We start from the raw sequence: 23168 nt of genomic DNA, 5'->3' as shown, positions 1-23168 counted from the left end.
TGGCTCACACCTACCCTGACGGGGTGCCAGCTGTCCTGTGATAGAAGATTACATGCCATCTCACAACAAGAGGCTTCCCACTGCCAAATGCAGCTATAAAGTTTGTGCTACTTTAATTGATACCAGTGTTTCTTACAACTGTGTAAGTAAAGAAAGGGGAAGAAAAAGGCAAATAAGCTGGGCGTAGTGGTGTGTGCCCATAGTCCCAGCACTGTGGAGGCCAACGTGGGAGAACTGCTCGAGTCCAGCAGTTCCAGAGGCCAGCTGGGCACTACATGGAGACCCCATCTTAAAACAAAACCAAAAGACCCCAAATGAAAATCCCAACTAAATCAATCCCTCAGGTAAATGTACTGTTTCATCAAAACACTGCTCAAAGTTTCACTAAAAAACATTCTGCCCAGTCACAGGTGAGAGATCTTTTGAAGGCATGGTGTAAAAATAAACTTACTTCATTCAGTAGTTTTTTAAAAGGACACAAGATCACCCAGGAAACAAAGCATTTACTGAGGATAGGTTCAAACAAATGGAGAAATAGTCAAAGGGGCCTAAAACTACAGAAAACAGGAGTCTGTAAAAATAGAGCAAAAACTATTTAATTTCAATCTGCACATTTACAACAATATATAGAATAATAAGGTAAGACTTTGGAGAAAACAGAGCATCTCTGTGAGTGTAATATCCATGTTTTGATTTTTTTTTTTTTTTAGAACAGAGATGCCTTTTTAAGATGCCATTATCTAGACTGTGCTGTTCCGTCCTGTGTCCAGAGCTTGTCTGTGGCACAACGATGAAAACACCCTGTGTGACAAACCTGGATTTAAGACCTAAATATTAATTCCAATATTCCCAAATAACATGTTTATCACATGAAATAAAACTTTTTTCTTTACACAGTTCAATTCAGCAATTTTACATATGAAAAGGAATACCTACTTAATATTATTGTATAGTCTCAAAAAGTAAATTCGGGACAATTAAAAATGATTTACAAAAGGCACTGAGGTTGGCAAGAGCAGCAGCAGTTTTCGTTTTGGATCAAACACTGGACATGTCCACAGAATGCTGTGTGGGAGTCACTTTCCTGACACCTGGAAGAGACTGGCCTGCTGCAAGGCCACCCTACCTCAGGCACCCTGGCAGCTGGCAGTGTTTCCTGCTCCCCACATGGGGACAGACCTTCCCCAGGCTGGTGCCAAGGGAAAAGGTTAACGTCAACACCACAAATAACTGGAACGGACTTAAATTTTGGTTTCTGTACTGCAGCAAAATGCTCTTTTCAAGGAAATCCAATTGAAATGAATTCTAAACGTGGGATCCACTTGTATAATCTGCAATAGAAAAATTTATGCTTAACTAATTCTCAGGACAAATTTCAAAGCTAGGGAACAGGTTACAGATTAATGGTCACTACGAAGCTGGTGACTAAGGGAAGCAGAGGGACAGCTCATGTGCTGGTGAGTTTTCTGACCATCTGCATGGATCCCAATAGCTACACATTTTTTTCCAAGAGAAAAGCTACTTTCACCTACTACTCTGATCAGCAGTGTTTTGAACACCACTGAGTATCTGACTCAGGCAAACTCACTGGCTCCCTGCTGCCCATCCAGGAAGACTTGCAGACCATTCATGTTGGCCATTATCCTGCACCAGAATGTGGCTGCCCCAGAAAAGGCGAGATAACTTGCAGCTCGCCCTTGTCTGGGTGAGCACTGACTTCCCTAGCACATAACAGCAGACACAAGAGGCAGCCAGTCCAGCCTTCTAGTAGAGGCAAGCACAAGAGCTACAGGGTGATGCTGACCTCAGGGCCAGTCACCTCTCGTCCATAGCGCCTGCTCAGTATTGGGAAGTGATGGCCACCTGCAGTTTAAGGGCCTTTGCACCTTTGCCCAACAACAAACCCAGGATCATTACCCGAAACACGTATCTGAGTGTACTTTTGTTAACTTCTTCCATTTATCAGAAATGTAAATTTTATTTAGAACATTTGCATTTCTAAAATTATACCCTCAAAGTGAGGATTAATAAATTATTCAGAACATACTCTTTTATGAAATTTGACCAATAAGCCTAGGAACCCCAAGCCTCTGCAGCAAGTGCCAACCCTACAGGGCTGTGAGCTGGGCCATGTGTGCCACCCTGCGGAGATGGCTCCCGTGTGCAGGGCTATAGCGCCTGGGGCTTCCCAGGCCCGGTGAACAGGAAGCATGGCTGAGTTTCCCAGGGCTGCTGCCGGCTGCACCACTTCGCACTGGATTGTAGCTGTGAGGACATCCAAGATCTGGCAGCTGAGACTTGAACTTTCCTTTCAGTGCAGGGCTTGGCCAACTACGGAAACCAGAATAAGATCTGTTACCTCAGTGGGAACACATGCAGAGTGGAGGTTCAAGGAGAACAGGCTCCAGGACCTGATACACACACCATGCCTGGACAGGGGCCACCACAGTGCAGAGGGGGGGTGCTCCTGAACCTAGGGCCCTGGGCACTGGAAGGTGAGGAATGTGCACATGCAGATGTTCCAAAAAGAGGTGTGTGACCTTGACTACAAACGTGGTTGCTGTCACCCCGAACACTCAAGCAGCCATTCTCATTTTCCCCCAACTGGAGACATACCCCATGTGAGAGTCATGGCCATGTGGAACCCAGGCCCACGTCCAAGGACTGCACATGGTGGCCTGGCCAACGGGACTGCAATGGGGCAGGACCACCAGTCTCCAACCACAGCCACCCCAGACCTCACTTCCAACAGCGACCACATGACAGACCCTCCTCACCTCTGCCTGTCTGAGGGGGAATAGCACAGGACAGTGCTCTTCCATCTATGCACAGCTGGGAACCGATACGGGTCGACATCTGCACGTTCAAGAGCTGCCAAAACATCCCGATCGAGTTTTGATGGCTCCTCTCTAGAATGCATAATAAAAGGATACAAGAAAATGCAGAAACACCCGTGATTCCGCTACTTAGGAGGTGGAGGCTAGAAGATCACAATTCCAAGGCCAGTCTGAGCAACTCAGTGGTAGCACTACTGGGTTCAGTCTCCAGTACTGCAATACAAAAACAAAGCCTCTCAAAACATCATTAAACTCTAGAACCCAGCAAGTGAACAGAATGGTGTACAAGAACCAAACTGACTCGGGCATGTGAACCATGAAATCATTCCCACCTCAGGGATCAGCTGGAGGGAGCAAGAGGTTGGTTGACAGGGCGTGGCAACCCCACTGTCCTGTGCTGAGAATGAGGAGGTTAAGGAGAAGGTCACTAATCAGCTGGCCCCACACTGGCACATCTATCCTGCTATGGACAGGAAGCTCTGCCTACTAAAACAAATTTATTCTTAGGGCAGACCTAGTCCTGGTGGCACTGACTTCCCTAGCATATAACAGCAGACACGAGAAGCAGCCAGTCCAGCCTTCTAGAAGATAGCAAGAAGGTGCACACTCCTGCCAGGACAGCTGCATACACCTGTGGCCCCAGACACGCAGGAGGCCAAGTCCCAGGCCAGCCTGGGCAACTTAGCGAGACTCTGTCTCAGAGTGAAAAAAAAAAAAAAAAAAGGCTGGGAGATGGCTCAGTGACAGAGCACCCCTGGGTTCAATCCCCAGTACCAATTAAAAAACGAAAGAGCTATGAACTCAAGACAGAGAGGAACCAGAGTGCACATCAAACTGCGGGGAAGGGTGAGAGGAACTACAGACAGTGCCACCTGGACAAAGGGTACCACGCACTTACCCAAAGAGGAACAGTCTCTTGGTGCTGTCCCTTGTGGAGGGGGAGGATGCAGACAGGGGTGTGGGCTGGGACTGAGGTCCGCACGTCTGCTGGTTCCCCCACTCAGGACTGTTGGTGTCCAGGGACATCTTTGCCAGACCAGCTGACATCTCGCCATCTGTCCTCATCTGGTCATTTCCCAGTCCGACTGCAGCAGCAGGCGGTATGTCCTTTCTTGAAGTCAGGATCTGATCTTTAGTTTTCATATTTTTATTTGCTGTCTTGGAAAGGCTATCTTTTAGATTTCGCAAATCCATTTTATCAAACTCAAGAGTCAGACTGGAGATAGGTGAAAAAAGGGCCTCCTCTCCACTGAGGGCCTCTGGTTTCTCCACGCCTGGGATCCTGCTATGGGTCAAGGGACTGCAGAACTTGTTTCTGCTGGTGTGGGGATGGTGCTGGTCTGAGGCTCCCACTGGGTCTGCCTGCTGCCCCTGGGAAAGGCCACTGTGCTCCAAGTTTCCAAAAGCACTGACTGTGGGCTGGCTCTGATGTGGAGCTGCATTCTGTCCATTTGTAATTTCTTCCAAGCTCACGTCATTGTCCTCATCTAGAAATGCCCCCACAGAAATGGAATTGCTGCACTTCTTCCTGCTACCTGTGAGGGTGACAGAGTGGCACTTCAGAGGCCTGAGTGATCCTCAAGTGCACTGCAGACCTGGGACCCACCAAGAAACCACCCTTTAACCCACAGCCTCACCAGATTTCAAGGCAGAAACCACCTGCACTACCCATGGGAAAGGGGGAAGGCGAGACACCACAAGCCGATAAGCGCTCCTGGGCCACCCCCTCAAGGGCAGGAATGGCTGTGGTGCACCAGCTCACACCTGCAGGAGCTGAGACCATGCTGGGCCCTGAAACAGCACCCAGAACAATCCCCTAAGAACCACCACATCCTCTCCCTGTGGGTGGCGTGCAGAAGCACTACCTGAGAGCAGCACGTCCTCCCGGGATGGAAATGCTGTCAAGGCAGTAGCCACTCGAATGTGGCCCATGCTTCTCAGGAAGGAGCTTATCTGACCTTGGCTGACTGACACAGCCACATGGAAAGGTCCCCCACTGATTGTTGTCATTGTTTACACATCTTTCATTATAGCTAAGCCTTGTTTCACATCATTCATTCATCACTTTTCAAAAGCGTGATTTTAAGTTCTGTGCAGGAACACGACAGTGCATTCAGCCAGTCCCACCCTGCTGAGCACTGAGCAGTGTCAGCCTTTCGCTGCTTCACAAGCAGGGCATGCGAGCATCTCCTCTCTTGCAGAGAATCTGGCTGGGCACGGTGGTACATGCCTTTAATCCCAGCAGCTTGGGAGGCTGAGGCAGGAGGATCGCAAATTCAAAGCCAGCCTCAGCAATGGCAAGGCACTAAGCAACTCAGTGAGACCCTGTTCTAAAAACAAACACAACAGGGCTGGGGATGTGGCTCAGTGGTTAAGTGCCTCTGGGTTCAAGCCCCAGTACCGAAAAAAAAAAAAAAAAAAAGAAAAGAGAGAGAGACTCTGGACCGAGCAGACTATTGCCCAGAGGCAGGCCTGCCATGTCTGGGCCTGGGAGGATGCCGTCCCAACAAGGGGTGCGTTTAAAGGTCTGTGTGACACTAGGGAGATACATGCTTTTATTTCAACTGGAAATGTTTATGTCCATTTCATTTTTGGGGTATTTTAAAACTTTTCTCTTACTAATACTTAAGAATGTTTTACATCAGTAGGGATTGAACCTGGGACCCCCTGCATGCTAAGCATGCACTCCACCTGCAGCTGCACCCAGACCTGACTTCTGTGCTGATGGTGCTGCTGACATCTGTGGGCTGCCCTGCACCCTGTGGTCTGATAAGGAAGCTGCCATTCCAAAACATGGCCTTTTCCCTACAGTTATACAATCTACTCAAGGATAAAGGTATGTTTAGAAAAACTACATGAGAAACACCACATCTAAAACAACATGAGCTGTTCTGCATTTTGGAAAAACAGCCCAGAGGGAAGCATCTGGGTAAGAACAAGAGCCAAAAGCACATGCTGCTTGTTGCTGGTATGTATGTTTTAACGTGTACCTGTACAGACACCCCAACGTGAGTCCGAGGAAAGTGCCCATTATTACAATAAAAACACAGGAGAGAAGAGAGACAGATGGACGCTCCCCAAGGGGCTGCAGCTTCCCCAAATCATACTTGCTCACCAGAAGTCGGGGCTTGGTCTTGGGGGCAGGCCTCCTTTCTGCCCATTTCCTGCTGAGCAAGATACTCTTCCAGTCTCTGCAGGCCCTCCTGGGAAGATAGGTCAACAAAACAGCCCAGAAATTCCCAGTATTCAACCCAGGGATACCCCAGCTCATGAGCTAGCTCCCTGTAAAAAATAAAACACAAATATACCAGCTGAGAAACAGGAAAAAATACCCACAGAACCAAATGCACAGAAAACAGCCACCTGATGTCTTAAGCAGTGTCTGCGATCTTGGGCATGATCTTGTGCTATCTCTGGTCTGAGGTACAACCCGGGTGCAGTTCTTACCTATTATGTACAACGCTGTGGGCCCACTACCTGGCACTGGGGCCAGGCTGTATGTATTTTATCCTAAACTTGGGACTAAAATTAATTTTGCATTTTTTAGCACTTCTTCACCAGGGTGAGACCTAGCAGTGTCCCTTGAGGAGCTGCTGGTGATGGAGTGGACCACACACAGTCAACTCAGAGTCCAAAGCCCCAGGTATCCTCACACCACCCCACTTCACAGAAAAAAGGTCACAGAGCAAGAGCCCACCAACACATATGCTTTTTTTAGCCACATATATAAAATTTAAAGGCCCTTTGTAGGTTCAAGCTGTAAACTTCAAATTGGACACTTATTTTGAGAAAAGGTCTCAACAATCCAACAAAGTTTTATTTGATCCCACTATAATTTAGCTTTGCCTTTGTGGACTTTGTTCCATCACAAGTCACCTCTTGTGTTTTAAGCAGAAGGCGCTTAATCTTTTTTTTTTTCCCTCAAAGGAAGTACAATACACAGAGTACCTTATACAAAATGTTAAGATCTCACAGAAAAGTTGTAGGACTGCTCAAAGATTAGAAAGGGAATGTTTTATCTTATGGTTCTGCAAAGCAAATTGCAGCATGTGTAACATTTGCAAAGTTTTTCCTTCCTTCTTTTTGGCGGTAACAGGGACTGAAGCCAAGATGCTCAACTTTTAAGCTACACCCCCAACCCATGTTCTGAGACAGGGTCACTAAGGTGCTGAGGCTGGCCTTGAGCCTGTGATCCTCCTGCTTCTGCCTCCCAAGTCCCTGGAATTACACCACAGAACCTGGTTCTGCAATATCTTTAGCCTTGAAGAAAAGACTGTAATAGCTCCCAGAAAGTGTCTTCAGAAGACTGTCATTCTGAAGCAACCACAGTCAGGCTCCTGGTTATCAAATCAGTAAGTAACCACACCGCACACGCTCCTGCACCACTTGCAGCCTGGTGGAGCTCCCCCAGTACCTTCCCACTCTCTCAATGCCTCTTTCTGGGTCAGATTTCCTGACACTGTGGAAGAAGCTTGCTTTCTCTCGAGGTGGAGTTTTCCAGAGTCTCCGAAAGTCTTCTGCCTACAAAGAGAGAAGTGTGGTCACACTGTGGCTTGTGCCAATCACCTAGCACTCAGAACCAACATCATGCAGACCCCATAGCCATCTCCACAACTGTGCCCATATCCTCTAGCAGCCTGCAGCCATGTGGCTGCCTGTCTTATAGCCAGGAGAGGCCACCCGACTGAAGTCAGCCCTGGCCCAGAGGGCCCAAGGCTGAGGCCTAGTCCCAAGATCAGCAGGCCTGGCTGAACTGCCCTCCCTGGTACCATGTCTTCCTATCACACAAGACAACAGATGCCATCTCCTGAGTCACTTTTACTAGAGCTCTGATTAATTCAGCTCATATAACTCATCATGGAGACATTTAAAAAAATGTCTCCAAACAACCAATAACTTAGAGAAGTTCATTTCTTTTGAGACAGTATTTGGCTAAGTTGTCCTGGTTGGGCTCTAAAGTGTCACCTCTTGCCTCCATCTCCCAAGTAGCTGGGATTATAGGCCTGCACTATCACACAGGCTTATTTAGAAAGCTTTTAACAAGAGATTATGTACATGTCAGTGTATAAAATTTCACTGGAGAAAGAGCTACCAATGGTATTTTGACTTAAAAATGTGCATGACCTTTGACCACTTGTTAGGGACTCACCTGAACACCAGGAATGTGGGTACAAACCAGCAGCTTCAGCTCAGGGGCAAAGGGAGGGGTTGCTAGAAGCTCAAGCTCTGGGAGCAAAGGGTGGGAGGTGCAATCAGGGGAAAGAGTGGGATGTGAGCTTGCGGGGGGGGGGGGGGTCCCGAGAGACACTGGATAGCCGCCCTGGCCTGGCAACGCATGCAGCATGAGCTGGGTGCTCAGAGACAGGAAAATCACGCTAGATGGCACAGGAGGGGCTGGCCAGGTAAACTGCTGTATTGAGAGGTGGGCTCCCAACACACACACCCAGCTGACAGTTGAGCAACACGGCAAACGTCCAAAAGCCTTGCCATCACCTTGGAGTAAACAAATTCAGATGGAACTCTGGGTTCCGCAGGACTAGGTTTCCACGACCAAGTCAAAGCACGGCTGGAGCAGCCGGCACTGCGGTATGGGGACAGCCAGGACAGCAGTTCACCTTGGCTGGACTCAGGGGCCCTGCGAAGGCTCTCAGGGTCAGCACAGGTTCTCTGGGGTCACTTCCACAGTGGCTGGTGTTTGAGGCCTCGGCCGTCTGGTCTGAGGACCATAGCTCCCCGATGACTGGAGAGGAAGTGTCTTCTGCTCTCAGAAGTGGCACGTAGTAGTGACCTGAGGAAGAACAGGCATCAGCCACAGGCTCCTGCTTTCTGGCCTGACAGAGGGACCAGGTTTCTGTGTGCTCTGGGCCAGGATGCAGGGAATGTAGTAAGCCTCACATCTTCCTGAGGAAAGCAGTGGGGAAGGAAGGAGACTGTGGAAGACAGGCCAGAGGCAGCTGGGGGAGGAGCTGGCATCTCATCCCCGCCACGAGAGTGGAGGCAAGCGGGGCACTGCCCATCATGACACAAAGGTCACCTGGGCATTTACTTTACATGCTTATGATAGTTTTTACGCCCTGCAGCTTTTTCATCACAGAAGTACTGTATGTTCACCTAGAGGATCCCCGAGACCACAGCAACAGAAACACTGCATCTCACATTGGAATGTCCAAGATCGCAATGCATCTTGCATGTACTTCACAAGTAACTGACAGGTTCTTCTTTTAGTAGACATGAAATAGTGTTTTGTTTTTTTTTGGGTGGGGGGAAGCATATTGTAAAATTTACCTATTATTCGTAAAAATACTAATTTTATTTTGGGGGCATATTCAAGTCCTTTAAAAATTTGGGGGTTTCATAGGATGTTTTGGTGATGGGAATCAAACTCAGGGCCTGGAACATGCTAGGTACATACTCTACCACTGAGCTACACCATCAGTTCTTAAAATGTTTATCTACAGGGTTGGGGTTATAGCTTGACAATACATCAATCGCCTGGCATTTGTGGGGTCTTGGGATCCATCCCTGGCATCTGAGGAAAGAAAAATTTTATCTAGGGGCTGGGGGTGCAGCTCAGTGGTAGAGTGCTTGCCTTGCATGTGTGAGGCACTGGGTTCAATCCTTAGCACCACATAAAAATATGTAAATAAAGTAAAGGTATTCTGTCTATCTACAAAAGAGAGAAAGAAAGAACAAGAAAAATTACATCTACAAAACTTGATTTGTGGGCTGTGGTTGTGGCTCAGTGGTAGAGTTCTCGCCTTGCACATGTGGCTCTGGGTTTGATCCTCAGCGCCACATAAAAATAAATAAATAAATAAAATCAAGGTATTGTGTCCAACTAAAAATAATAAAAAAAAGATCTTTAAAAAAACTTGATTCGTGCACAACGTGGTGGCCACGCCTGTGACTGGGGCTACTTGGGAGGCTGAAGCATGATGATCACAAGTCCCAGGCCAGCCTGGGCAACTCAGCAAGGCTCTATCTCAAATTAAAAAATAAACTGAAAGCACTGGGGAGGCAGCTCAGTCAGGGTCAGTGAAGCACCCTGGGTCCCCACCCCCAGTACCTTGATGTGGGGGACTGGACTCAGGCCTTCTCAAAGGTGCATGCCTGGACTTTTCCCTCTCTTTACACAAGTGTGGATCGTGGTGGCATAGGGGCAGTGTGCAACAGCACAGGCCATCTGCAGCACGCTCTCTGGTGTGTGAATCTAAAGAGCGGCAGGCCACAACCTGACCATCAAGGCTGACCAATGCCTGAGCATTATAGGAGTCCCTCAGTAGGACCAAGGAAGATGTTTGGGGGATTGGAAAAGCTGGGTAGCAAAGCATAATCGTCTCCTTAGAAAACAATTGGATCAGCAGATCTTAGGGTTCACACTTTTATGGTCTCCAACAGGAAAGGCATTAGCAAACCGAGTAACTATCTCACTACTGTAGCAGAGTAATGCCAGTGTTAAGGCATAAGGCACTTCTTAAAGCGTGTCTTAAAATGCCAGAGTGGGTCAGTCTGTTTGGCTGCTTAGAGATGTTCTAAAACAACCCTGGGGCCTCTGGCCATGCCCAGATGGCCCAGGGAGGCACCTCTGCTGCTGCCACATGGATCCATTTCCTCTACATACAGGTACGTATACAGGAAGTATAATCAGGACTAGAGGAGATCAGAGGACAGTGGTGGTCCAGCTCTTTGGGATTGGCACCTATTTCTACAAAAGACCAGACAGTAAAATTGGGCTGCGAGGCCACAACATCACTGAGCTGGGCAAGTGCCCTGAGACACAGTGCCAAGGGACAGCTATGGCTGTGTGTCATAAGCAGGAGAAGCAGGCACACATGGTCTCAGTAAACTGCAACCTCACTCAACAAGCAGAACCTCCAGACAGCAAAGGAAAGGCACTTCAAGGGTGTCTCCTGAGACTCAGGGAAGCAACACAGAGGAGGACAGCAGAAGGGCCTCCAGAAGCCAGCCCTTTCCCCACCCGTCAGGCCCACAGGCCACCAGCACAGGTGTCACCACTGGAAGCTGCTCACCAGAGGAGGGAGGCCTCAGAGAGCAGACTGGCCCCTCCCAGCCCTGCAGAGGGACTGCTGCAGAAGACTCACACTCAGACACTGCCCATTCTGTCCTGTGAGAGGCTTTCGTGAAAGCTTAAGCGGACAGAGCAAAAAAATAGACACTAGCAAAATGGGTCACATTTTATTTTTTTCAAGATAGGGTTCTGGTCTTAAAAGGTTGAGCCAAGAGGATGGCTGGTCCCGATGCAAATGCACTCTCCTAGAAACAAATCAGCCAACAAAAGCCAAATCCACCAACCCAACCAGAAGGGAGCAGAGGAACTGGCCACGTGAGACCCACGGGACGAGGGAGAGGTCATGTGCAGCAGTTGGTGACAGGCTCATCACAGACCACTCTGGAAATGAGCTCAAAGAATAGACACAAAAGAGAAGTGGCAGAAAAGGGTGGAGGCTCCTGAAGAGGCCCCTGAGGTAGGGCACAGCACCCTCTCTGGGGCCCAGGAGCCAACTTGTGGTACTGCCCTGACACAGGGCGCAGTGCAGGCCCCTGCGATCCCCAAACTTACCCTTTAGGTACTCTCTGATCCGCTCTTTCAGTTCCACAGGCTTATTTTTGCTTCGTTCACAAATCACCTATTTAAACAAAACAGTAAGTGAACACCAAAGTTCATTTTATCACAATGTTTCCTTATGCAGAACTTATTAAAAGCAAGTTTTAAAATCAATAAAATAGGAAGAGATCTTTAGATCTTTTTTCTTTTCTTTTTTTAAAAATATTTTTTAGTTGTAGATGGACACTGTACCTTTATTTTATTTATTTATTTTTATGTGGTGCTGAGGATCGAACCCAGGGCCTTACAGCACTAGGCGAGCGCTGCACACATTCCCAGCTCAGGAAGAGATCTTAATGCTAAATTTTCATAAAGTTCCATTCTGTCCTTTAACACACTTTTATAAAAGCTTAAGAGGACAAAGCACTCCAGGAATATGGGTGAATTTTTATTTTCTTTGTACAACTCCACATTTTTCTATTTCTGCAAAGAAAGGAAAACTTAACAGTGTGTTTCTCCAGGGGCTGGTGATGGGGCTCAGTGGCAGAGCACTTGCTACCTCTCTATGCCTAGCATTGAAACCCTGGGCTCAATCCCAGAACCACAAAAAAGTGCAGTCAGGCATGAGCAGCAGCCTGTGGGTGCTCTTCCCACCTCCTCCGCTTTGTAGGTCCCCAGGCCTGGGAGCATCTGCTGCTGTGGAGCTGGGCAGAGGCAGAACACCATACAACATGGAGTGCAAACCTAATTCTGCAACCGGGAAGTCAACTTCTGAACCCCTGGAGAATTATAGCAGTAAGATATTTTTGTTAGATACAATAGAAAACCAACAGTCTTTTTTTCTTTGTCTCTTTTTCTTTGGCAGTATGGGGGATTGAACCCCAGGGTACTCTACCACTGAAGTACACCCCCAGCACTTTTTATTTATTTTTTTACTTTGAAACAGGGTCTCCTTAAGTTGCTGAGGCTGGCCCTGAACTTGTGATCCTCTTGCCTTAACCTTTGGAGTAGCTGGGATCACAGCCATTACCACCATACGAGGTCCAACAGCCTTCCAATAAAAGCTGAGAAGGAACAACAAAACTATCAGCCTGAGAGAAACAAGCTAAACTTGTCAATGCAGCCAAGTATTTTTAAGTCTGTAACTAATTCTAAGTGAAAGTCAAATGCTTTAATAATGGCATGAGTTAGGCTGGGGACGCAGCACCAAGGTATAACATATGCAGCCCTGGGGTTCCAAATCCCCAGTACAGGGGGCAAGGGTACAAACAAACACAAGTTTAAAGCTGTTTTTGCTATTTTTACCAAATAGCATTTTACACTGGAAAAATATAGAAAAACAAAATTGAGTCATATGTAAAATAATGGTAATTTCTCAGCTGTAGAATTTTCTATAAATTGTGTTCTTTTTGATTTTGGTTCTGGGGTTAGGGTTAGGATTGAACTCAGGGGCACTCAACCACTGAGCCACATCCCCAGCCCTATTTCATATTTTATTTAAAGACAGGGTCTCACTGAGTTGCTTAGGGCCGTGCTAAGTTGCTGAGGCTGGCTTTGAACTCACAATCCTTCTGCCTCAGCATCTCGAACTGCTGGGATTACAGGTGTGCGCCACCGTACCTGGCTCGGGTGTTTTTTTTTTAACATGCATTCTATATTTTCTACAAAAAGTCGGCATTAGTAACATAAAAACAACAATTTAAGGGCCTGGGGAAAGTACTACCAGGTTTCATTTCTAACTGGTAGTCCAAGTCAGCTACAGGGCGTGACCCCTGCTTGTCTTTCCACTCTCCAAAGTTTCAGTTCCCTCTTCCATTTCAAGGGCACAAGGTGTACTGTACCAGTTTTGCTCAACTGCTAAGGATCAGGAGGAAGCCTGCTTCACAAGGCTTGACTGCATCCTGTGGCGACACGTGTGAGGGTCAGCAAGGTGCCTGATGCACACCCAACTGAACACATCAGCCCCTTTCAACAGCAGCACCATCTGCTTGCTCCTCAATATCACTTAACGGTGCTCCTCAATATCACCGTCAGCACCATCAGCACTATGGTCCTCAACACCATCTTCACCATCACAACCATTACCACAATCTCCATCATCACCATCTGCACTCACTCTGAATTTGGTCAACTGATAAGCTCAGAGAGAGAATATGTCCAGGCATAGTGGTGCACAGCTGTAATCCCAGCAATGTGGAAGACTGAGGCAGGAGGCCTCCCAAGTTTGAGGTCAGCCTCAGCAACTTACTGAGATCCTGACTCAGAATTAAAAGGAAAAGGTCTATCTATGTACCTTGGAAGTTAAGGGTCCCTAAGCTCAATCCCCAGAGGAAGGAAGAAAGGAAGAAAGTGAGGGAAGGAGAGCTGAAAAGAAGAGGGGGGGGGGAGGGGGAGGAGGAGGGGGGAGGGGGAGGAGGAGGGGGGGGAGAGGAGGAGGAGAATATGACAAATGACTGCTAAGTGTGTGGAATAACTGACCCAAATCAACACACAGGGCCAGCTCTCCCCCTGGCTCAGGAGGTATCAGGAACGCCTGAAAGCAAGCAAACACACTCGTTCTGACTTCATCACAGACAGCACATTTACGTCTTTTCTTTTTTTTTCCAGTACTGGAGTCTGAACCCAGGAGTGTTCTATGTTGAGCTGCATCCCCAGCCCTTTTTGTTTTTGACTTCGAGACAGGGTCTCACCAAGATGCTGGGGCTGGCTCTGAACAGATCATCCTTCTGCCTCAGCCTCCTGAGCTGCTGGGCTTACAGGCATAAACAACCAAGTGTGATCTTTTTTTTTATTTATTAATGTATGTATGTATTTTGACAGGATCTCACTAAATTGCCCAGGCTTGTCTTGAACTTGTGATTCCTTGCTTCAGTCTCAGGGTCACTGGGACTACAGAGGTGCACAAACGCAACCAACTTGTATTTTCATTTCTAGTACCACAGTATAATTGCGTTTTTAAGAATTACTTACATCTTCAGGTGTTTTTCCATATTTATTCCTTGGGTTTTTCACAATCAAAGGGTGTGAAGAAAGTACACTGACCACATCCGCATTCCCAAACTTGCAAGCAAAGTGCAAAGGTGTGTCATAGCCCTGAAAGAAGTGCAGAGGAAGTATAATTATTCAACCTTTAATATAGTTGTGAGGCGAAATAGATATTTACTTAAAAAAAAAAAAAAGCCTCAAAACTAAAAAGACTATAGAAGATGTTGCTGTTATAGTTGACACGCACTTGGCATGCTGGGATGTACCCAGTTTATTCCAGAGCTTAGAATAGGACGGCTTGACCAGATCAGAGCAAAGCCCATGGATGTGGCCTACCCGCAAGGATAGCTCTCTGCTGTGGATTCCACAGGAAACAGGTCTCTCTTAACTACTGTCTTCAGGCCACTGGGCAACTCGCCTCCTGATGCTCTGACAACACGGTGGTGGCCCAAGCTCCATACCTTCCCCTGCCCTCTGCACAGCCCCACCCACCCCCACCTTTAGGCAGTTTTGACGGCACCCACAGGCCAGTAGGCCTATGGTCAACAGGACCCCCAAACTGAGTTGTGCAAGGCCAAAGCTGGGATATGCAGAGGAAGGTCCAGAAGCAGCAAACGCACATCCTTCCAGACCCCTCCAGCACCAGACAGCAACCCCAGCTCTCCAGTGTCACTCCCCACTGTCCCCAAGAACACCATACTCTTGCTTCTGGGCCTTACTCCTGTATGCATTCATCTTCTGTCCCTGGCTGAATCCGAGAGATTTGCACCCTGTCCCCTGCTGGACTATACCCTAACCCTAACCCTAGTCCTCATGGCGCCTCTCCACGGAACCTTGTCCCCTGCTGGATAGTCCCCTGGTCCTCACGATGCCTCTACCCTGCACCTTGTCCCCTTGGTGGGAGCTAGCCTGCTTTCTCTTGATTGTCTGCTGCTGCTGCCTAATGCTGTCCCTGTAACAGCTACAGACAAACATCAATGGATGAGCTCACAGCTTCCAGAGACAGCTGAGAGCAGGCGACATGCAGGACCTTCGCCACTACTTGGCCTTTCTCCATTCACACCTTCCTCAGAACACTCAGATCCCAGGGTCCTTCACTTCAGCCATACTCTCACCCAGCCCCTCACCTCTGCTACATAACAGGATAATACTTCCTGCTGCCTTCCAAGGATCTGGGCATGTTGGGGCCCACACAGACTCTCTAGCCTGTTCCATGATCCATGCTCTAGTCCTCCAGCCCTCCCTTTGCCATGCTGGGTACCCGCTACAGAGCTATACACTCTCCCCACATCCTACTGACCCACCGAGCCCTGAGTCTCACCACTATGTCCCAGTGAGCTGTTTGCTCACAGACCCATGACCTTCTAAATAATCAGGCATTTCCTACTTTTAAGGTCATGTTAAGATGTGCCCTGAAACCTCTACTTTAATAATTAATAAGCTAGCTTTCTTGCTAAACTATGAAATAATTTCTTACCTTTTTTTTTTTTTTTTTGGTACCAGGCATTGAACCCAGGGATGCTTAACCACTGAGCCACACCCCCCAGTTTTTTTTTTAATTTTTGAGATAGATATTTTCTATGAATTTTGCATGACCCTTTAGAAACAAACAGATGGCTTAGCACAGTGGCCACACCTATAACCCCAGCTACCCAGAAGGCTGAAGCAGGAGGCTCGCCAAGTCCAAGGCCAGCCTCAGTGACTTAGGAAGATTCCGTCTCAAAATTAAATTAAATTAAAAAGTCTGGGAGTGTTGCTCAGTGGTACAGTGCTTGTCTAGCTAGCCTGGAGTCCTGGGTTTGAATCCTAGTATCGCTAGGTGTTTTCTGTGGGACACAAAGCCCTACACAGCTGTGCAGACTGGCTGTGGGTGGTAGTACATAAATGTGATGCCTTCTGCTCAGTTTACTACTAGTTCAGCACACTTTTATTTTATCCATTCTTTCCTGTTCCATGTTTGCTACTACTTTTTTGAAATCACCTATGATATTGTGACTTACAGTAGTCCCTTGATGGCCTCTTGAGATTGATCCTCCTCACAAGACACTAAAACACTTGAATGCTCAAGTCCTTATATACAACAGAACACACTTTAAATAACCTCTACTCACTTATAATCCCCAACGCAGGGTAAACCTGTGCTAACAGCTGCTGTACTACATCACTTAGGAAACAAGGAAAAGAACCTGCACAAGACGCTGTCACAAAGCCACGCCCATCACCATGTGCTCCTGCAGCTCTACCCAGGACACTCCCAACTGCCAGGCTCTGCTGGGAGTTCCGGCCCTGGCTCCAACCTGCCACTGGATGCTTTCATGTAGATAAACTCATTTCAAGATCCTTTCCTCACACCTTACGCAGTCACCAGAATTTGTGCCTTTGAAATTTTGTGACCCCACAGGAAACACACCTCACACAACATTCAGTGAGGAGGAGGAGGACACACATAGGACACTAGAACACAAAGCAGAAAACCTCCTTCACTCCACACAGGCACACTTGGGCCATGCCACACCAGGCCCTGGGAGGCTCCTGTGGGAAGGGCCTTGCCTTTTCAACCCACCTCCTAAGCACTCTGTCTACCAGAGCTGCAAGCTCTCCAGGGCCCAGCACACTGCAGAAAGCAAGTCTGCCTGAGGCTGAAGCAGCACTCACCACTTTGTCCGGGGTGTTCAGATACAAGTCCACGATGTAGCGGATGCGCTTCTGCAGCATGCTCTGGTCATCATCCGGGTACATAAGCCGCATGAACTCGGGGTTTTCCAGTGTTTCCAACGTCAGCTGGCAGACAGAAGCCTGATTCTCTTTGGCAGCAACATGCATGACGTTGTACCTACACCCTTCCTGAAAGACAAATGCACACTGCAAGCCCCACTGATTTCAAATGGTCTTTGTCATAAGTGTGGTGACCACATGGCAGAAGAGAAGCTGAAAGCTGACTCACCTGCACAATGGTTGGATTGTCCCCTGAGCCAATCAGATACCGGGGGTTGCTCCAGATAAGGTCAGAAAAGGTGTCCTCCTCCCCCTTCTCCACAGCTTTCCGAAGCTTGGCAGTGAGGTCCTGCGTGCGGGGGTTTTTGTAGCTGTTTGCTCGCTCCTTGTTTACTGTTTCTGGTTCAGATAAGCACAGACCATCTGCCATCGGGACACAGAAGTGAAGGACACTCACTACACCTCCTCACCACTCTCTGTGCTGCTATGTGTGACCTCCCAGGCAGTGTGGCAGCCTCAGGAGGGACAGGCGAGGAGCAAGGAAAGCTGTGGGTGTGCTGCAACCAACCAAGGGAAGCACCTGTGCACTGTGCTCATGCACAAACCCACCAACCAAGTCCAGCCAGGAGTGGCTGTGTGAATGACATGTCCTTCAGTTCGATCTGAACAAATCAGTGAATAAATTAACCAGGCAGCTTGGCAGGTGGAGCAGGATCAGCAGCCTCGAACTGCTGTGAATTCCAGCACACAAGAATTTCCAGAAAGGGGGGCTCCACATATGGTTTCTATAGGTCTAATCACAACACCTGAGAATGTCTTAAATGTCCTTCAGCCGAACTCTCATAACTGTGAGGAGTGGACTGTGTAAGGCTAAGCAAGGGAAAAGAGAATAGTTAACAGAAAGGCCCTTGACTGAAGACCAGCCCTTCCTGACAGGGCAACTTCCCTCCAGAACACAGCCAGTGGGGAAGCCCAGAAAAATGCACAGGAGAGGGAACCAAAGCCAAGGAGGTAAGGAGAGACAAAGCCGGGCCTCTCAAACAGATCCCAGCTCTTAGCAGGGCGCAGGCGTGGTCAGACTTCTGGCTCCCCCAGGGGAGCCCATCTTATGCTCCTAGAAGCAGGTGAGGTTTCAGATGGGTATGCAGACTGTCTCAGAGAGACCTGGACCCTGCTGGCAGCAGGTGGACAAGGCACACATGGAAGGGCCAATAGAACTCTTCTTGCCAAGTTCTGGCCTGTCTACTCCAGACCCCAGGAGGCTTCCCAGGTCCCACCCTGCCTTCCAAACCTCCTGACCAAGCCCTGAGACCCTCCCCTTTTGTTGCCCCACTGCAGGGGCCTCTGCTCACACCAGACTTCTCCCACAAACGGAGAGAGTAAGATGCCATCTGTCAGAAGGAGGGCACAAGGCATCTTGGGGAGCCTGATGGTAGCATGATTTACCTTTCAGCCCACCACTGCTGAGGAGTGGCGCTGCCCGCACAGGGGACAGCGGTGACGAGGCTCTGCTTGGAGAAGGGAAATAGTCACAAATTCCTCTAGCAAATTTCTCAGCATCTTCTCTGGTTGGAAAAGCTTTAAATCGGGACCCTTTGATCATTTTGACAGCTTGCAATGCCTCCTTTTTATCTTCATAAACATGGATCTTTTCTGGTTGGGAAAAGCAACAGAACAATTAGCAACAAGAAACTGGAGCTCTGTCACTTTATCACACCTGGGCCAACTGTCGACTCAAACAGTGTTACCCAGTCTCCTGATTTTACTCTCACAGTTCAGATTTTTAAGCTTGCAAGAGTGCCTCAGCTAGCAAAGAGAACCACATTAATAAATTTGATTATATATATCTGTACAAAGCACGATATTATTGTATACCTATTATGTAACTTCATATCTTATGATACTACACTGTACCAAAGATCTAAACTAAAAAGGTTGGACAGTTTTTTTAATCTGTAACTTTGAATTTTCAGGGCACCCCATCCTGACGGCCCCATTACCATTTCTCACTGGGCCATCCTCATACACTGGGCACACTCCATAGTACAGGGATGGCTCCTTAGAGGGCGTTGCTCCAGCCTGGTGGGTGTCACTCCTGAGGGAGGCACCTAGGGGCTCTGGGCGTGCCTTGGATGCCACAGCTTCCTCCTCTGGCGGATTCAAGCCCACACTGTAATTAAAATCTCTGTCTTCAGAAAAACTGGCCTGCACAGTCAGGTTTCCTTCAGCAGACGGCAGAGTCCTCTGTGTGTCTTGGCTGAGTACTGCAGCTGTCTCCCTGAGGTTGGGAAGAGAGGCAGGCAGCACTCCACCTTGTTCTAGTAAAGCCTGAGCCAATTTCTTTTCAAAAATGAACCTTGTGGTTGATGTAATGGGGCCACATTTCAATCCAGCTCTGAAGACTTCTTCTCTGAGGTCATCTGGACTCAGGAGTTTTAACCGAGCCAAAACAGCATCCATTGTCACGTCACCTAGGTCCAAAATAACAAGTCAACCTGCTGGGCAGAGCAGGTCCCACTTTTCACACAATGTGTCCTTACTCTAAAGCCACCTTCTCAGCTTGGGCTGGCAGTCTGAGGGAGGTCTGTTCTCTGCAGGCAGGCAAGCCTCACCACAGGACTGAACCCCTCCTGAAACCTCCTGCTGCGAGCCTGGGCAGGTCATGCCAACACTTAGCCTTAGCTTCCTCACCAACAAAATGGTGAGGATGGCTCTATCCTCAGGCTATAAGGAAAACATGCAGTACTGCACACAAAGTCTGTCCCACTGGGTCCGACAGTGATAGATTATTCCTACTAGGAGACATAAGGGTCTGCTCCTGTGTATAGAGAAACTCACAAACTGGCTACCTATAAGGTGGGGGAACCAAGTGGAAGAAAAGTTTTAACTTTTTGAAACACGTCTGGGATTCCCACACTCAAGTACCTAAATGAAAAGATGATAGAGATGCTCACACAGAACACAAACCAAACAAAGCTAACACTGCAAATGGATAATGTGAGAGTAGGGAGAACCAACCCAAGTGACTCTTGAAGACAGCATGGTGACCTTTAAAGACAAGCAGTACTTCGGCAATCATACAATCCAGTCAGCTGGGGATTCCCCAGTAGTGTAGAGCAGCACTATGAAGCTACTTTATGTGTACTTGGGCACAGACTGCGGCTAATAAGAGGCGGACTTCTCACTGACAGAGAAAGGAAGGGGTCAGTAAACCACTCCTGGAAGGGCCCGTGAGAAGGCACCCAAGACTTTGCTAGCCAGAGAGCCTCTCCAGCACTCAAGAACAGCCACAGGTGACAAGTAAAGGAAAGGGCAGGACTATGCTCCAAGGACTCTTTACTCACAAGACAGGTGGAGGCCACAGGTTGCTGACCCTTGGCTAGAACAACTCAGTGCTGCTACGTTGGAATTGGATGAAGCAGTATGACCTCACTGGTCTTAGACAAAGACATGAGAAAATGAGTTAGATCTGTAGACCGGATGATAGTGATCCATCAATGTTAATTTCCTGGTTTTCATACTTGTATGTGGTCATCCAAGATACTAACATTTAGGGAATCAAATTGAATAGTGTGCACAGTTACTTCCACTTTTTATTTTCAAATAATTATAGACCCATAAGAAGTTATAAAAATCATACAGAAAGATCCTGAGGACCCCTTACTCACATTTCTCCAAGGCTGACACTTGCCTATCACATGTACAGATTTGTGTACCTACCACCATGAGAATTTATCCCACAATCACCAAAGATCATTCTCCTGCACCTTATGGTGACATTCAATCTTGCCCACTGTCCTAGGATCTGGCAACTAACCTCTTCTCTATCACTCTGAGTAGTGCACTTTAAGAATGTTACATAAATTATTTGGGAAAGAACTTCTGAGTGGCCTTACTCAGTACAACACCCCTGAGGCCAACACAGATCATGCCACGGGTCCTGCTAAGGCACACCCCTGATGTGAACATGCTAGTTTATTAAACCATTTACCCTTTGAGGGACATGTGGGTCATTTCTGGTCTTGGGCAATTACAAATTGCATATGGATTTTTATGTGAAAATAAGCTTTCAATTATCTAGGACAAATCCATGCGTGCAGGGCAGATTTAACTTTCTGGAGAAACTGCCAGACTGATCCCTACAGGGACAGTACTACTGAATACTCCACCAGCAGCATATGGGACCCAGCTTCTTAACACCTCTGCCATTTTGGAACTACCTATATTTTTTATTTTAGCCATTTCAGTATGTGTGTAGTGATATTGCATTTCAGATTTAACTCATATTTCCCTACCAGCTGGCAATACTGAACATCTTTTCACAACAGTTAAGTTGGTGTGTACTAAGTCTATAATCTTTTATACACTTGATATAATTTCAAATTTAAACAAAGTTTTAAAAACAACACAAATCTTTGAACTTGTTAGCCTCCTGCCTCAGTCTATCCAGTTGCTGGGATTACAAATGTACACTACTGTGCCTGCCCAACTTCTGCCACCCAATTTTTAAAATTAATTAAAAAAAAAAGACATTCAGACTCCCACCTCTCAGCTCTATACCCTACTAGCAACACATGGGGTTTTCTTCAGCATCTGGTTACCAATCTGAGTTTGTGGCAATATTGAGTGTAAATGGACAAATCAGGGTTCCACTTATAAAAGATGCCTGATACCGCCTTAAGGGGCTGAGAGAAGGTAAAATTCGACAGGATGGAAGGCACAGAGCCCAGTGTCCACAGGCCTACATCCCATCAGGCTGCTGCTCAGCAGTATCCTGACCCTCCTGGAGCCTTTCTTCAGCTGCAAATCCAGTATGTGAGAAATAAAATAACCCCTCAGCATCCCTTCAGCGCTGAGGTCTAAAGTGGCCAGTCATCAGCCGTTTACTGCCAAGTGTCCCCTATCAGGGTACTTAAACAACACGGGAAGATGTCAGACTTTGCGGGGCGGGTCTGTGTGTGTAAATAAAATACGTCCCCTGATGAATGCAGGACGCACCGCCTGGCAAGCAGTGGACTGCAGTAGAGGAGGCAGGCGGCAGCGAAGAGGGCCACCTGGGGTTCCACTAAGAAACGCCCAAATCCGCTGGGGCAGCCTGCGAGAACTCCAGCCTTACAGCCGACCCACTGTGCACGCACCGGGGACTCCAGGTCTCTCCAGATCTTCCCGCGCAATAGCGGGCTGAGAACCGGAGCTGTGCCCACCCAGCTGTCACCGAACCTCGCTGACGAAGCCCCCCACTTCCCACCTCGCCGCCGGCCCGGGGTGCGCCGGACACGCCCTCACCCGCGCACGAGCCCCGCGCCGCCGCGACCCGCCAGCTCTGCTCTTCGACATCTCCCGATGCCCTCAGCTCGGGCACTTCCAGGCGCCGCGCTGGGCTCCACTCCCTTAGCCCGCCGCGGAGCCCCAGGCCGTGTGGCGCCGGCCTCCCCTCGCGCAGCCCCGCCCCGCTCCCGCAACCTCCTCCAGCTCTAGCCCGCAACTCTTGGGGGCCAGCGGCCCCCGGCGGCAGCCCGGCGGCCGCCCGGCCTGCCTCGCGACGGCCTTGGTCTCGCCGGCAACTGCGCCTTACCTGCTCCGGGGGCCGGGGCCGCGCAGGGCGGCGGGGTCGGAGTCCCGCCGCGGCCCAGGCCCCTCGGCCGCTTCTCCAGCCGTCGCACCAGCCAGCGCACCGCGAGGAGCAGCACCGAGGCACCCAGCAGCTCCCAGGCCAGCGCCGCCCACTCGGCTGCCGCTAGCCGCGGCCACAGCATCGCCGCCGCCCGGCAGAGCCGCGCGGGTCCTGCGGCACCTCCTTAGCGCCCGGCGGCGCCGCGCCGAGTCAGGCCCCCGGCTGCCCGCGCCCCGCCTGCGCCGTCCCCCCGCCTCCACGGGGAGCGGGACGGGGGCCCCTCGCAATCCGGCGGCTCCCGCTCGGGGCAGGTTGGGGCTGGCTAGCGGCCCCGGCTCCGGGCGGCCGCAGGGCCTGACTCAGGCAGTGGCGTAGGCAGCAGCTCAGGCAGCGTCGCGGGCGGCCGCGGGGACCTGACTCGCAGCCATGCTCGGCTGGGCGGGGTCGGGCG

At 49.0% G+C, this 23168-nt stretch overlaps 1 protein-coding gene across 4 annotated transcripts; it reads right to left on the bottom strand.

Annotated features, from left to right (window-relative positions):
- Nucleotides 1–580: 580 nt before the first annotated feature.
- Nucleotides 581–23064, bottom strand: Ankle2 (ankyrin repeat and LEM domain containing 2). 4 transcript variants are annotated; one of them, XM_026409658.2, is made up of 13 exons: nt 22679–23064; nt 19104–19574; nt 18550–18756; nt 17333–17502; nt 17044–17250; nt 14374–14496; nt 11419–11485; nt 8453–8625; nt 7252–7358; nt 5953–6119; nt 3736–4372; nt 2778–2909; nt 581–2331 (listed from the first exon to the last, which is right to left on the bottom strand). In XM_026409658.2, the coding sequence occupies exons 1-13, from the start codon at nt 22857–22859 to the stop codon at nt 2109–2111; spliced, it is 2865 nt and encodes a 954-aa protein (XP_026265443.1). In that variant the 5' UTR covers nt 22860–23064; the 3' UTR covers nt 581–2108. The 4 variants fall into 4 exon arrangements, with proteins under 4 accessions (XP_026265443.1, XP_026265440.1, XP_026265441.1 ...); XM_026409655.2 differs by having other exon boundaries at nt 17333–17526; nt 22679–23063; XM_026409656.2 differs by having other exon boundaries at nt 17044–17232; nt 17333–17526; nt 22679–23060.
- Between the last annotated feature and the right edge of the window lie 104 nt (nt 23065–23168).

The sequence above is a fragment of the Urocitellus parryii genome, chromosome 3, assembly GCF_045843805.1.
Source record: "Urocitellus parryii isolate mUroPar1 chromosome 3, mUroPar1.hap1, whole genome shotgun sequence".
Lineage (NCBI taxonomy): Eukaryota > Metazoa > Chordata > Mammalia > Rodentia > Sciuridae > Urocitellus > Urocitellus parryii.
The sequence above is the reverse complement of the archived record's forward strand: the minus strand, read 5'-3'. Positions and strand labels throughout refer to the sequence as shown.

Bases quoted from the DNA above. Each gene is read 5' to 3' on its own strand.
- Ankle2 (XM_026409655.2), bottom strand. From the start codon at position 22,859: ATGCTGTGGCCGCGGCTAGCGGCAGCCGAGTGGGCGGCGCTGGCCTGG. The intron at 18,757-19,103 runs GTAATGGGGCCG...TTTCCCAACCAG, and splicing joins GGATGGCCCAGTGAGAAATG to AAAAGATCCATGTTTATGAA. The intron at 17,527-18,549 runs GTAAATCATGCT...TCCCGATGGCAG, and splicing joins CAGCAGTGGTGGGCTGAAAG to ATGGTCTGTGCTTATCTGAA.